The sequence below is a fragment of the Vanacampus margaritifer genome, chromosome 15, assembly GCF_051991255.1.
Source record: "Vanacampus margaritifer isolate UIUO_Vmar chromosome 15, RoL_Vmar_1.0, whole genome shotgun sequence".
Lineage (NCBI taxonomy): Eukaryota > Metazoa > Chordata > Actinopteri > Syngnathiformes > Syngnathidae > Vanacampus > Vanacampus margaritifer.
Window position 1 is genome coordinate 19905821 of NC_135446.1, and position 14584 is coordinate 19920404.

Sequence of the window (14584 nt, forward strand, 5' to 3'; positions counted from 1 at the left end):
ATTAAAGGGAGAGAAGCGATTATCACATTCAGGGAGAATTACCAAGCCACAATAACCTTTCACACATTGGGGAAAGTTTGACCCGGCGAAGCAGATAACCACAATATTTTTTCTTATCGCAAAGGTACATTTGTTTTATTGCTTATCAGCTGATTTTCTGATAGCTGAACGCTTGTAGACATCATTTTCCTGCCTCTCTTCCTATCTCTCTTTCAGCAGACGAATTAATGGCACTCGATCGGCCAGACGCTTAACAAACAATTCAGCGCGTACATTGTCGTCAAAGAGACAGACAATTTTGATTCACCTGTGTGGCTCGCAAATTAAGCTCAAATGAAAAAAGGGTTAAGGCTAGTGCTGAATATGTATATATATTATATATTTTATATGTATATTATATATTTGATGTGAAGTACCACCGTCCTCATTTCTGTGTCTTCTGCATATTTATTTGCCTGGGATTTATCATTATTTGATAAAAACAACATGATGCCAACAGTAAAGCATGGTGGTGGCAATGTGATGATCTGGGACTGCTTTGCTTCCAAAGGACCACGACAAGTTGCTGTGGTTGATGGGAGAATATGAATTCTGCTGTTTACCTTTGAAAAAAAAAAGTTTTATGGTTCAAGTAGTAAAAAAATAAAAAATAAATAGGAAAAAGAAAATTGCACTGGAAATGTTTTGTTTTAATTATAATGGCATTTTTGTGATATTTTGATAAAACAATTCGATTTTTTTTTCTTGGAAAATATATTTTTTTATTGCTCGCAATGTGATTTTTTTTTCTTGTAATACTGAGATGTTACACTACAAAAAAATTGTTTTCTTTTCTAATTAAATAGAAAAGGTACAAATGTAATCTTTCTGCTACTCACAAGTAACTTTCCTTTCAAAAAAAAACAACTCAATTCAGTTGAAGAAAGAAAGAAAGAAATTCACAGGACAAAAAGAGAAATATATTAAAAAGTTGCGGTGAACATAAAGAATCGGATGTCATTGAGAAGGGATTTTCTTAACTGCGGGGCTTCATTTAGTGACTTCCAGAGGAGGTGGTAACCATGGCACTGTTACTCTGTTCTGTTCTCTATATTCAAGTTTGGCAATGACAAAGCAGCAGGGTTAAATTGCATGGTCAATTTTCATGAGCAATTTTGGTAACAAAACAGCCCTGCTTGCTATTGACTTGTGCATGTGTAGCCATTAGCCAATAGTCTTTTTTTTTTTTTTTATAAAAAAAATAGGCACATTTTAAAGGTCATGCTTTTCTTAGCTCATTAGCAAAATGTAATCCTATAATCCAATAAAAAACACACACAATGAGCTAAAAACACTGTTGTAATTACTAATCATACATTTGAAAGGAACATGAATAGGCACAAGAATATGTACAGTATCTGTAGTAAATGTTTCTGTTTACATCAGTATGGCTTACTTGGTTATGGATACTTCATTACAAACATTGTATAACACTGTATAATGCAGTGCTTCCTAACCATGAAATACGATCCAGTTTCACTTAATTGGTCTAAAAATTATTGATTTACTACAAATAATAATTAATAATCGTCAATAATCAATTAATAATCTTTTTTTTTTTTTTTTTTTTAAATCGCCAATGAAATGCTCTTCCGCAAAATGGCTTGAAGTCAAATACAGGATCATAGTGTCCACCTAAAACCAGGTCATCCTCATTTCAGTATTTGTGATATTTTTGTTTGGTGGTGTGACATCAGAGTTATGTAAATGACCTTGTACCTTGGCTCAATAAAAGGTTGGGAAACTGATTCTGTATATTTGTTCATCTATCAATGTCAGAAATATTATTATTATTATTAGCAGTAGTAGTAGTAGTAATAGTAGTAGCCTATTATTTTATTTATTTGTATATTTATTTGACAGATTTTTGTTTCGTATAGGTTTGCCATGAGATTTTTGTAATGTAAAATCTGTGCCTTGGCTTAATAAATGTTGAGATTTTTCTGATGAGAGTCGAAGTCAAATTCTGCCTGTAGAAAAATAATTATGGTTTTAATGGAGGTATTCATTTAAAGGTCGTAGTCATCAACTGCAACAAACCCGGAGATGCTCCTTATATTATGTTGATCTCACCCAACATAAGAGGGTGAATACGTTTAGGGAAGCCCCCCCCCCCCCCCCCCCCCGCCTCCCTCTCTAGCAGAAGCTTGTTTATATATGCTCCAATAATTATGATCACAATTCTCTGCGCTACAGGTGGTCGGAAGCATGAGAAAAGGGGGTTGGCTTGGGGAAGGTGGGGGATTGTACTTGTATCGCGCAACAGGTCCGCCTCACTGTCTCGCACTCAACACGCGTGGAGGCTGCCTGCTCTGCACGCCGCCTGTTGCGCTCACTCACTCCCACCAACACCACCATCGCCGCTACTGCGAGCATGGATGCCGATGCCACCACCGCCACCGCCGTCACCGCCGCCACCCGCCTCCGCCGCATGGCAGCCCAGTGACTGGCGGGCCAGATGAACCCCCGCCGCCCCGGGTCCTCCTCGTCCTCCTCCGGCATGCAATGGCTTAACCGAAGAGACATGAGTGTCCGGAGCGGGGACGGCATCACGTTGTGCCAGAGGGCTCTGCAGATTGTCACAGACCTTTGCCTCACCGGACACGTGGACCGGGAGAAATGCTCGGATATTTTCCCCTTGGAGAGCAGCAGCATACCAGGTAAAGGACACGCAGGTAAATGCAGTCAAGTCCTTCCTCTTTTCTTCAGCAAACTTTCATTGTGCGTGCATGTGGACTGAAATAATCACAGTGGTATTGATACAGAAAACTGTCCGTCCATCTTGTTTGTCCCCTGGAGCTGATTACAGTTGATTTTGGGTCACCCTCTGGACTGGTTTCCAGTTAAGGTCAGAGCACATAAAGACAAACAACCTTTCAAACTTTTTAGATTCTTTAATGACCCTAAGCTGACTTTTGGTGAGATACAACAGCAGGGCACATACAGTCTAGACAAACAACAATTCAAACACAAACTTACGGACAATTAAGTCTTCGATGAAGTTAACATGCATTTTTTGGAATGCGAACCCTGAACCTTAGACCTGAACCCTGAACCTTAGACCTGTGTGGCGGACGTGCTAACCGCTCATATGACGTGCTGCCCACAGAAATCATTTCAATGAAGTTTGCATGAAAATGTCTACTACAACAAGTCACAAAGCTAAAGTAGCAACAGGTGGCTAGTCCAAAAAACAACAACTGTTTTTCTGACCATATTTGTCTGCAAACATTGCCTTTAAATCTGAATATACGTGGTTGTAGAACAAGTCGGTGCATCCTGTACTATATGAAAAGTAAAAGCTGTTCACGGGTGTTGAAAGTACAGCGGTGGGGTTGAGAGCTCCAGGGCCAAAATGCCAGCTTCCTATGTAGTAACAGAGGTGGAATGCCACAACCAGAGTGGGAAGTTAAACTCTCTTATTTTCCACACACTTTGGCCAGATTCCGATTTGTGTGTTTTTCCTGACTGCCGTGTCCTACATTTCCCCCTTTTTTCTCCATCTTCTTTTGCATCCTGATTGTCCTCTCTGCAGACATCTCCATCAGCCTCCTGGCTGTGGTGGTGGGCTTCTGTGGCCTGGCCTTGCTGGTGGTGTCTCTCTTTGTCTTTTGGAAGCTGTGTTGGCCTCTCTGGAGGAGCAAAGCGTTGACGGTTCACCGCGGAAATGCGGGCCTTCCCGCGGCCTTTCTCGAAGCGCCTCCCAACAACTCGCCACCCTTGCCAGATAAAGCAGTGCCATTGGAAGAAAAGAAGAAGCACTCGCCTGAGGTGAAGCTAAACGGTCGTAGCACAGTCAAGCTCCTGGAGGCGGCCATGAAAATCAGCCAGACGTCGCCGGACATCCCAGCCGAGGTGCAGACCACCCTCAGGGAGAAGCTGAGCCACCAGGCCAAGATCCAGAGGCAAACCACCGAGCCGACATCATCCTCCAGGTAGCCCCCAGTTTCACACTCATGAGTGCCAACATTGTCCAGTCATGTCATGTTGACATGTGGCCGGCATCTGCGGGCAAGTTGGGCCCAAGTCACGCAGTGTCACGCTGACCTTTACAATGTCATGTGGGAATTGTGTGTTTCATAGTTCAAAAAAAATAAGGAAACCTCCTCCAGGCTCAAGAGCTGTGTCACACAGGCTTGCAAGCCTACTATCAGCTGTACGTGTGAACCCAGCTGCCATGACAACGCCTGCAAGCCAACCCAGTAATTAAACAATCACCCCACACTTTGCCTTTTGTTTTCTAGGACGGCGTTTCAAGGCCAATGTCCATAGTTAGCATTGCCGCAGGTTGCCAAAAGATGTGGCGCAGCAGGCAGCTGTGTGTTTGTGTGTGGACCTCCACAGCATGCACTCGCCACTTAAGATCACTAATTAAATACTGCTGGGCTCATGGTGACTTTAACTCCTGTCAATAATACGTTCAAAGATGAAAGATTCCAACGAGTATTAACTCGCGAAGTTAACCTTGCTTTTTTTATTTATTCATGTGAAGAGTAGCTGTTGTTTTCAATACCATGCACTCTTAAGTGCCTGTTCATTGAATAATAAACGGCAAAATACCGAACCCTCATGAGCTCTATAAAGACATGACTGATGTTGTTGTTTCTCGCATCATTCTAACAAGCTTACCCTGTTTTTATTTCTGGTTTTAGTATATTGCTATACAGACTCCATCCCAGACAGACTATTAAAAATACATCACCAGCTCAGTGGCCTAGTGGTACAGTGTCCGCCCTGAGACTGGGAGGTCGTGGGTTCAATTCCCGGCCGGGTCATACCAAAGACTATAAAAATGTGACCCATTGCAGCTCTGCTTGACACTCAGCAATAAGGGTTGGAATTGGGAGGTTAGATCACCATATGATTCCCGAGCGCGGCTGCTGCTGCTCACCGCTCGCTCAGGGGATGGGTCAAATGCGGAGAACGAATTTCGCCCCACTTAGGCGGGTGTGACAATCAGTGAATCTTATCTTATCTTACATACCAACCAAGTGTTTTAATAAAACCATTTGGCTCCATATTTGTTTCTTTGTATGACTATTTGAAAAATGTCTGCCATCTTCCATTCGAACCATGTTTCTAATTCATAGTGTCAACACCCTGACCAGTGTAGTTTTGGCTTGCAGTTAGATATTATTTAGAGATAATTTGGTCAATTTTCAGTCACAACAGGTGAGTGAACATCGCCGATTTTTCAAGTGTGACAACAAATGAGGCGGGCTAGTTGCTTGGTGACAAGCCTGGCAAGGTGAACAGCGTTTTCACCCAAAAGAAGCAAAGTAAATGGAGATTGAAGGCTTATACTGTAGAGTGCTTTTATATCGAAGCATAAAACTCAACTGAACATCAACACATTTTTCATCAGAATGACAGACGAATAAGATTTTTGCATTGGAAGCTGGTTAACAACATTTTAGCTTCACCCCATTAAGGCTCTAAAGACGAGAGACTATTCTCCAAATGACCTCACCGGCACCGCTCTCCACAGGCACAATTCATTCCGACGCCACCTTCCACGCCAGATGAACGTCAACAGCTTTGACTTCAGCATGGACGCGGTGCCTTTCCGACAGTCCTCCACGGCGAGTATCGGGAGAATCAAACCGGAGCTCTACAAGCAGAAGTCTGTGGACTCGGAGGGCGAGCCCAGAGAACCCGCAGAGACGTGCGGAAAGCTCAGTTTTTCGCTGCGTTATGACTACGAGGAGCAAGCGCTGGTGGTGAGGATCCTCAAAGGCTTGGATCTGCCTGCTAAAGACTTCACAGGAACCTCTGACCCCTATGTGAAGATCTACCTGCTGCCAGAGAGGAAGAAGAAGTTCCAGACGCGGGTCCATCGCAAGAACCTGAACCCCACGTTCGATGAGACCTTCTGCTTCCCTGTGGCGTACGACGAGCTCTGCAACCGCAAGCTCCACCTGAGCGTTTACGACTTTGACCGCTTCACCAGCCATGACATGATCGGCGAGGTGGTGGTGGACAACCTCTTTGAGCTCTCGGACCTTTCTCGTGAGGCGGTGGTGTGGAAAGACATCCACGCCGCAACTACGGTGAGTCAGTGTCCACGCTTGCCAATGAATACAATCATTTATTTTTAGCTATCTTGGAAGGGTACACTTAATCTCTCCTGCCAGGCAGACCTTTTCAGAAAGTGGCAATCGAAATGCCTCACATAAGTCCAAGAACACCCACGCTTCTAGAAACTCTTGGGGACTGAAGCGTAATTATAGCAACAAAGAAGACCAACACATTTTATGATTTAGGAACAGAAATAACACTTAAAGAGCACCTGGGCTAAAGAACTGTCAAACAATTTCACCAAGATTGGAATGTATGCTTTTAAGAAGATCTCTAAATGGCTGCCCACTGAGATGGATTAAATTCATATCCAACAAACGAAATATTAATCAGACCATTTTTGACCTGCCTTCCCCTTTAAAGGCTTTTTATTCTGCTAAGCTAAAGACTCTTGTGCACAAAGGCCACATCCATCAAATAGCTGATAACATAACAGTTTATCTCCAACCCAAAACAACTCTGGCTTCTTCGAGTTTGAAAAGTTATGTAACCATATCTACCTGAGTGAGTGTCAACACACATTTCATAACGATAACATGAACAAAGTCATCATTTCTCCCCCCCTCAGGAGACCGTTGACTTAGGGGAGATCATGTACTCGCTGTGCTACCTCCCTACAGCGGGGAGGATGACTCTGACGGTTATCAAATGCCGAAACCTCAAAGCCATGGACATCACAGGCTCTTCAGGTACACCCACGCATCAAAAAGCACTCACAGGAGCGGCAAACCCGACTCAATGGCAGGTGGCCAATTAAGAGTGGCAAAGAGGAGAACGGCACAGAGGGAGGGTGCCGGGAACTCATTAATTGCATAATTGGAGGTAGGGAGCCCTGCGATTGGCTGGCAACCAGTTCAGGGTGTACCCCGCCTACTGCCCCGAAGCCCGCTGGGATAGGCTCCAGCAACCCCCTGCGACCCTTGTGAGGACAAGCGGTTAAGAAAATGGATGGATGGATGGATGGATGGAGATAGGGAGTTAACGCTGTGTCCGAGATGCTAGCTAGCATCAACACATCTGAGGTCCAAGGCTCGAATCTCGACTCTGGCCTTGCATCATGATCTAGGTAGTCCAGTTTTCTCCCACATTCTAGACCATATATGTTTAGGTTCATTGAAGACTCTGAATTGTCCACAGGTGTGAATGTGAGTGGTTGGTTGTCTACATGTGACAAGCTCATGAGTAGTCCAGGATGTACTCTCGCCCAAAAACCGCTTTGTCTTCCAGATCCATACGTAAAAGTCCACCTAATCTGTGACGGACGCAGGCTGAAGAAACGGAAAACCACTACCAAGAAAAGCACTCTTAACCCCGTGTACAATGAGGCCATCATCTTTGACATCCCCCCGGAAAATGTGGAACAAGTCAGCCTCTCCATCATGGTGATGGATTATGACCGGTGAGCGTTTGTGCACAACATCAACCGGCTTAGCGTGTTGCTAACAAAACGGCTATGCCATCTTGCTGGCAGGGTTGGACACAACGAGGTGATCGGCGTCTGTCGGGCGGGGCCGGACGCCGAAGGCCTCGGACGGGTTCACTGGAACGAAATGTTGGCTTACCCACGAAAACCCATCACCCACTGGCATGCCCTAGGAGAGGTAGGCTTTCTTAAAATCAAAAAAATAATAAAGCTTTTCACAAGCGTCTGCAACGGATGCCTTTCAGGGAGCTACGGGACATTGGCTGATGTGGCAATTCTGATGAAACCCTGAACTCTCAGTAGAACGCTTTCACACAGAATAAGTATAGTATATAGGATTTATTTTTTGGGGGGGGGGGGCGGGGGGGGGTCCATCAAAAACCCAGTTATGGATTTCCCCAGTTACCTTTCTGTTAATTTTCTACTGCAGCCCGTCAAAGCAGAAAACAGAAGTCAATGCATATTTTTTTATTTATTTTTTATCCTTTAGTGGCCTGGAAGGGGGACAAGCTTTGAGAGTCAAGCTTCGTGTCCATCGCCCAAACCTCCACAGACGCCGTGACGTAGCGACAATAAGAATATATGAAGTTGATAGCACCTTGTATGACATGAGTCCATCACGTGAAGGCATTTCTACCAGTTTTCTGGCTTTTACTTTGGGTATAAAAAAAATATAGCAGTAATTTAACAGGTAAACTGAAAGCAGAAGGGCTGGGTTTATATCTCAGTGCATCATCAGTCATAAAGCAAGCGGATAAAAGACCATTAGAAGGAAAAATGTAGCTGATACATGTAGCAGACAAACAGTATGTACAAATAGATCAAAGAATATACAGTACATATTTATTTATATTTGCTTCCCACATGTGACTTCTCCTGCCTGTAGTTAATTATTCAGTCTATTATGACAGTCTAAGTAAAAAGTGAAGTGATAGTTCTGTGGTTATCCACATTCAACTGAACAATTTTACAGTTACATAAAATAGTACAAAATATACGTGTACAGTGAATTATCAATGGATGTTTTAATGTGGACAAGTTTAAACGTGTCCGTGATTCAGAAAATGGGAATCGTATGTCATCAGTCTAACATCTAAAACAAACAAACAAACAAACAAACAACGGTTTACAATAAAAATTTACAAATTAACTTTTCTGCTCTGGGATGCTCGCAATGTTAACATTTTAGTCAAGTTTTTGTCTTTGATCTACTCAAATAGAATCAGTTTCATTCGACTTGTGCGATGTGTTGTGGGTTAAAAAAAAAAAAACACTTTTGCGGTGCCCTCTTGTGGATCAATGTGGTACTATAAAAAATAGCTAGCTTGCTAGCTCTCCAAATACATAGATTCTTTAACATTGTTCTTTATAGACAAGAGACGTTATCCACTTGCAGAAAATAGCAACTGGCAAAAAAGCAAATATGTTGGCATTTAGTGTTCAACAGCTTTTACAAGTTAAAAAAGTGTGTGTGTGTGGGGGGGGGGGGGGGGGCTAAAGATGTACATAGATTTTTTACACAAAGCCATACAAGTATTTGATGCATCTACAACAACTGTCTTGTCAGTAATAATAATAATAATAATTAAAAAAAAAAAACAAGGCTATGTACTGTTATTATATTAGCACAAGCACACTGTACAATGATGCTTCTCTTGTGCACTGCCCTTAATGTTCAAAATCAATATTATATTTTAAGCATGCCTCTTATGTTTTTCTTTGGGAAATTTTAAGTTGGTGAATATGTCCTGTTTACACTTGTACATAATGAAAAGAGAAGAAAGTCTGGGGCTGTTGTATTTCTATTGTTTGGTGACAATGGAGTGACGTTTCTTACGCGTTCTGTACCACGACATCATGTCATGTCCTGATACGGGCAGATTGTGATAACTTTTGTAACTCAAAGTCCACATTTGGAGTATCATTTGCTGTATCAGTTTCATTTGTATTTTATCAAAATAAACCGACAGTTCTATCACACGATCACTGGAGTTTTTTGTTGTTGTTGTTTTTAAACATCTCCTGGTCCTGGATGAGACTTAACCAACTTTGCTTGACTTTCTGACGCCTGCAGAGCAAGCAGCACCACTTGTAATTTTCAGCCAATCTAAAAAATGCATTCCCCCCCCCCCCCACCCCTCAAAACTTACCCACTTTGTGGGACTTTCTGAAGCTGATGGAAGGGCAGCACCATCTGGAGTAAAAGAATATAAGAAAAGATTAGGCTTACTTTAGTCTTTGAAATTAATCATCAAATGAAGGTGGTTCACTTTGTTAGTGGTGCACATACGTTAAATGTCACAAGGATTTACAAGTGCTTTTAATATGGTTTAGACCAGTGGTCCCCAACCACCGGGCCGTGGGCACCTTTGGACCGGGCCGCGGCGGGTTGCACAGTTGAAAGAATAAAAAAAAACGTACTGTACTTCCGGATAATTGATTAGCCGAGGCTTAAAAATATTTTATTTTGAAAAGTGACCAGATTCTCTCTGTTTACGACGGACTCTTGACACATGTCCAGATGCTAATTATCTCAGTCGCGTTTTGTTACCCTTGTTAAGGTAGTGGACTTAAGCGTTTGTTGTCATAGCCTTTTATTAATCAGCCGACGAACAGCCAAGCACACCCCCACCCCCAACCCACTGGGTTGCCGGTCCGCCAAAGTTGTGGGCATGTATGAACCGGTCCGTGGTGAAAAAAAGGTTGGGGACCGCTGGTTTAGACAAAAACAAATGCATCTTTTTGATGGTCGCACATGAAGACAACATTCTGATCTGGCGCTGCAAGACCCGCACAATGGTGGCGATGCTAACGTTGGTTTCCCTTAGCAACGAGCACTTCCAAAGGCCTACTTAGGATGGCCTAATTGCCCCGAACGCTAATATGTGTAATTTTAGCTTAAAAGGCAGTTGGACGGGCTTTTTTCCAGGGCTAACGTCAACGATGCAGCTGCTGCATTAGTCACACTTTGCATTTTGAGTACAGGACCGTGCAAAGGTCTTTGAATGATTTGCTGCGTACATTTAAGCGGAGCCATTACAAGAATGGAACACTACTCAAAACGTATTAGAAATGAAGACAAGAGCACCATCTATGTTTGTTTATCGTATTATTTATTAGTTGGTAGTCTACTTTCTGATTCATGCAGGGTTATGAACAGACAGAAAATTTTATTTATCGTTAAAAAAACAAAAAAAACACGATTTGTACCTTTACAGAAATGTACGCAATTTATTCCCCCATTATTAGCCGAAATTGGATGTTTATGCACAACCAAGCTAAATGTATATATTTTACATGCCAAAATTAACAGGTTGAAAATGAAAACAAAGCTATTAGTAGCCTGCTGCACTACTTCTTTAATTTAAGATTAATACTGCAGCGGATTGTCGCTCGACTAATAAATTGAGATTTTTCCTCGCAAGCACTAGCATGAATATTTATGAGGGGAGAAATTGTGTTGTATTAAATCCGTCGGGTGTTTGTGCTTCAAGCGTCGACGGCTCCATTTTATCATTACAAAGAGACTTTCCACTGCACACACACACGACGGGTCAAAAGTTACGACGCTAATAGCACGCTGGTTGCCCACACTCCAATTCCAAGGACAATCGGCGTTAAGGGGCTAAATGGGTAGACAGTTATGTAATGTCACCAGCTATTATGGCCCTTAATGGGCGGTTTTATGGCACCACCATTAAAGTGAATGACGACTTTTTACAGTAAGAGCCTTCTCTGGCACATTTTCATTACACTCATGTTGACAAATGTGAACCTAATCAATTATCCGATAAGTACATAAACATATAAAAAAAAATAGCAAGCTTAATGAATATGTTTATCAGATCGTATTCAGGGAGTATAAGCACAACAGACATGCATGTTTTCATAAAGTGTTGAGCAAAGTGCAGGGGCGGAAAACATATTGACGCTCCACGCATTTATAAATAGATGTTTTACCCCATGGGTGTGAGCGTGAGAATCCGCTCTCATCACTCGTCCGCCTTCGCTTGATGCATCTTGACAGGAAGAGAGAAAAAAAAAGGGATAATTGCAAACTTTTGGAGGCTGGTCGTCACTCTGGGAGGTTGCATTCAGAGATTCAACACCTTCAAAGTAGATGTGGTAGCATGTTGTTGTTTTTTTATCATTGCGTTATTAAATGAGGTTAGAAAAATGAAAAAGATCTAGAACTTCTAGACTTAATGTGGTTTGTAACTAAGTCATTTTTTACTTTATTAATTTAGAATGACCAAAACTTAAGTCTAGCACGCCCTTGCACAGATTTACAGCGTGCTTCGTGCCAGAGTCACTGGGAACCAAAATAGAGCCCTGCACACTCTAAAAACGGTAAAAAAAAAAAAAAATATATATATATATGGGTAAAAAATGGACCGATCCTCTATTTGGGTCAATTTGACCCAACTTTGAGTCAATAAATGGGTCTTTTAGTGTAAAACAAATCATAAATATTAGTAAGATCATTTTCTTGGGTCAAAAAATTGGGTCATTTTGTATAAAACAACCTAAAAAAAATTTTTTTTTAAATAATTGGGTTACTTTTGACCCAACTGTTTTTAGATTGCATGTTTGCATACTGATTTGTGACTGGGCGCAATATGGCGTTAAAAAAATACATATTTTTTCATTTTACTTTTTGGGATTTGGGTCTTCTGATACGAAAAAAAAAAAAAATCTGATTTCCCCCCTCGGATCAACTTGCATCAACTTTCACAGTAAATATTTGTTCTTGTGACGTTATTTCTTTTTTTGTCAAGTGTTTATGTATAACACAATCCTTAATAAACAAAAATGTTATATGTTCAACAATTTAATCTCACAAAATGAGCCGTCAAACTTTTTGGCCCAGCTGATGCGCATGCCTCGGGTCAAACATTTTCAATGTGGATAAATGAATGCTTCTGTAACCTACTCTATAAATGGGCATTGTGTATTGACTTCCTCTCTTCCGCTGGACTCCTTCCTTGTCATACAGAAAACAATATGAAAATGGTGCCACTCTGTCATTTTTCCTAGCAGGAATTGAACTCACTAGCTCCTTTTAGGAAACATCACTAGAGGCTAATGGCTAAGTTGGCTAATGGCTAAGTTGGCAACACTGAATCTTTTGTCTACAAAAGCATGGAAGCACTTTGAACTTTAGAAACAGCTAAAATAAAGAAATAAATCAACACATCCGATTTGGAAAAACAACAACATTGTACTACTCTTGAAGGTAAAGCTTGAAGTTGTCAACACATGCTGCTCATGTACTGTGTGACTCAGGAATCCTCAAATTAGCCTCAAGAACCACAATTAGAGTAGTTTGAGCCCCATTGGAGCCCCATTGGAGCCCCATCTCGCCGCTATGACGTGCTAATAGACTGTGATTCATCCATCCTGGCCAACCCTGACACTTTTTTTTCGATGGCAAGCACACGTGTGTAGGAGTGGCCATGAATCACCCAAGAGACCAACAATGGAGAACGTGAGTGTGAATCTAAATGTGAACGTTCGTCACACGTCACAGTTTGGGAGCACCAGTCATAATCCGGCGACCCACAAGGAACCGATCGGGAACGAGACGTGACCTTCCTCAAGTGAGCTACGATATAAGTGGCATGACACCAATATAATAGTCAAGTAATGATATGAAATCATCATCATCAAGCAGGGGTGGGGAAACTTTTGTTCTTACATTTGATGTTTAAAACAGACAAATTGACCAGGACATTCCTAGATGTGGTTAACTGAATGTATGTATGTTAAATATTGCAGTTCACTTAAAAAAAAAAAAAGATTCACCGCGATTGGCTGGCGACCAGTTCAGGCTGTTCACCAGCTCTCGCCCAAAGTCAGCTTGGATAGTGAAGGGAACATTGTCCGCTTTTAGCAATATCATCAAAGACAAAAGAACTCCATTTTTGTCCTGCCATCCCCCAGAGACTGTTTTAACTCCACACAGTTGACCATCGCCATCTCTGGAATGCGGAATCCTCCAGAAGACCCCCAAAGATCCATCCGTCCATTTTCCTAACCGCTTATTCCTCACATAACAAATGAAAACAACAACAACAACAAAACTTTTTGAGAGAACCCGCCTGAACAATAAACTATGACATGATGTTATGCGTTTGCCATTGTGAGATGTTGACACTATGAATGACTGAATGTGTTTCATGTGTTCACTTGGCATCATCTTAACTTTTTATCAGGGCATGTAGATGAGTAACGGTTGTAAGGTTTGGGTTACTTTCTGTTAATATTAGTCGGGTTTGAATTGATTGAATTTTGACCTCAAGGATTCAGGATGATCTCAAAATCTTTTTTCAACGATGGGAGCAACGCTTTCACAAAATTCTCTCTTTCAAAAAGGTGCAAGATGGTAATCATGTAAAATGATTAAGTGGTAAATATTTTATAAATGTTGCTTTCTTTGATTATTTACACAAAATAAACTGAACAATAACTTAAAGAGATAAATGAATTAAGAAGAAAAACAATTTTAGCGAGCTTCTGACACCGTTAATGGTCAGAGCAACTGATTAAAGACATTTCCTTGATGCTAACAACGGTTGATGATAAGGTTTGTCAGACCAAAAAAGGGGAATGCTATAAATGTGGTAAAAGCAGTAGAAGAGAGCAAAGGTTAGGGGGATGAAGTCGTTGCTGTTGCTATTCTTATCCAACGAATAAAGCACACAAGCAACAGCTAAAGCTCCAATGCTCCCGCCAATTGTGCACAGTGACATAAAATCTTTGAGCGGGCTTGCGGGGGCGTGCGGCTTTAAGACTAGACTGAGATGAATGTGCTTTTCCTGGGCGCCCGAATCTTGTTCATACCTCTGGACGCCATCGAGTCCCACCTCAATTTGGAGGACGCTGAAGCGGAGGCCTGAACGGCGCCATCTCTGGAGCAGGCTCATTTATCCGCCTGCCAATGCTGGATATTTCTTTCTACTGTCAGCCTGGTGGAATTGTGCTTTCAAATTTAAATTTAATTAAATTAAAAACAATATAAACTCAAGTTTACTTGTGTTAACA

At 41.8% G+C, this 14584-nt stretch overlaps 2 protein-coding genes across 6 annotated transcripts in view; one reads left to right on the forward strand and one right to left on the reverse strand.

Moving 5' to 3' along the window:
- Positions 1-14584, reverse strand: part of LOC144035682 (liprin-beta-1-like) — a 52857-nt gene that overhangs the window by 31099 nt on the left and 7174 nt on the right. For both annotated transcript variants that reach the window (XM_077545601.1, XM_077545600.1), the window contains exons 3-4: positions 11501-11559; positions 9691-9734 (exon numbers count right to left, since the gene is read on the reverse strand). The gene's annotated coding sequence lies outside the window, so the exon portion shown is untranslated. The remainder of the gene's footprint in view (positions 1-9690; positions 9735-11500; positions 11560-14584) is intronic.
- On the forward strand, positions 2303-9003 carry syt10 (synaptotagmin X). 4 transcript variants are annotated; one of them, XM_077545605.1, is made up of 8 exons: positions 2303-2714; positions 3575-3974; positions 5528-6089; positions 6686-6806; positions 7345-7516; positions 7589-7718; positions 7786-7863; positions 8031-9003. In XM_077545605.1, the coding sequence occupies exons 1-7, from the start codon at positions 2498-2500 to the stop codon at positions 7819-7821; spliced, it is 1638 nt and encodes a 545-aa protein (XP_077401731.1). In that variant the 5' UTR covers positions 2303-2497; the 3' UTR covers positions 7822-7863; positions 8031-9003. The 4 variants fall into 4 exon arrangements, with proteins under 4 accessions (XP_077401731.1, XP_077401732.1, XP_077401729.1 ...); XM_077545606.1 differs by lacking the exon at positions 7786-7863 and having other exon boundaries at positions 5528-5759; positions 5829-6089; XM_077545603.1 differs by lacking the exon at positions 7786-7863.

Excerpts from the sequence above, each read along its gene's own strand:
- syt10 (XM_077545603.1), top strand. The coding sequence starts at position 2,498 with ATGAACCCCCGCCGCCCCGGGTCCTCCTCGTCCTCCTCCGGCATGCAA. Across the intron at positions 2,715-3,574 it reads ACCAGGTAAAGGACACGCAG|ACATCTCCATCAGCCTCCTG; the intron begins GTAAATGCAGTC and ends TCCTCTCTGCAG. Across the intron at positions 6,090-6,685 it reads ACATCCACGCCGCAACTACG|GAGACCGTTGACTTAGGGGA; the intron begins GTGAGTCAGTGT and ends TCCCCCCCTCAG.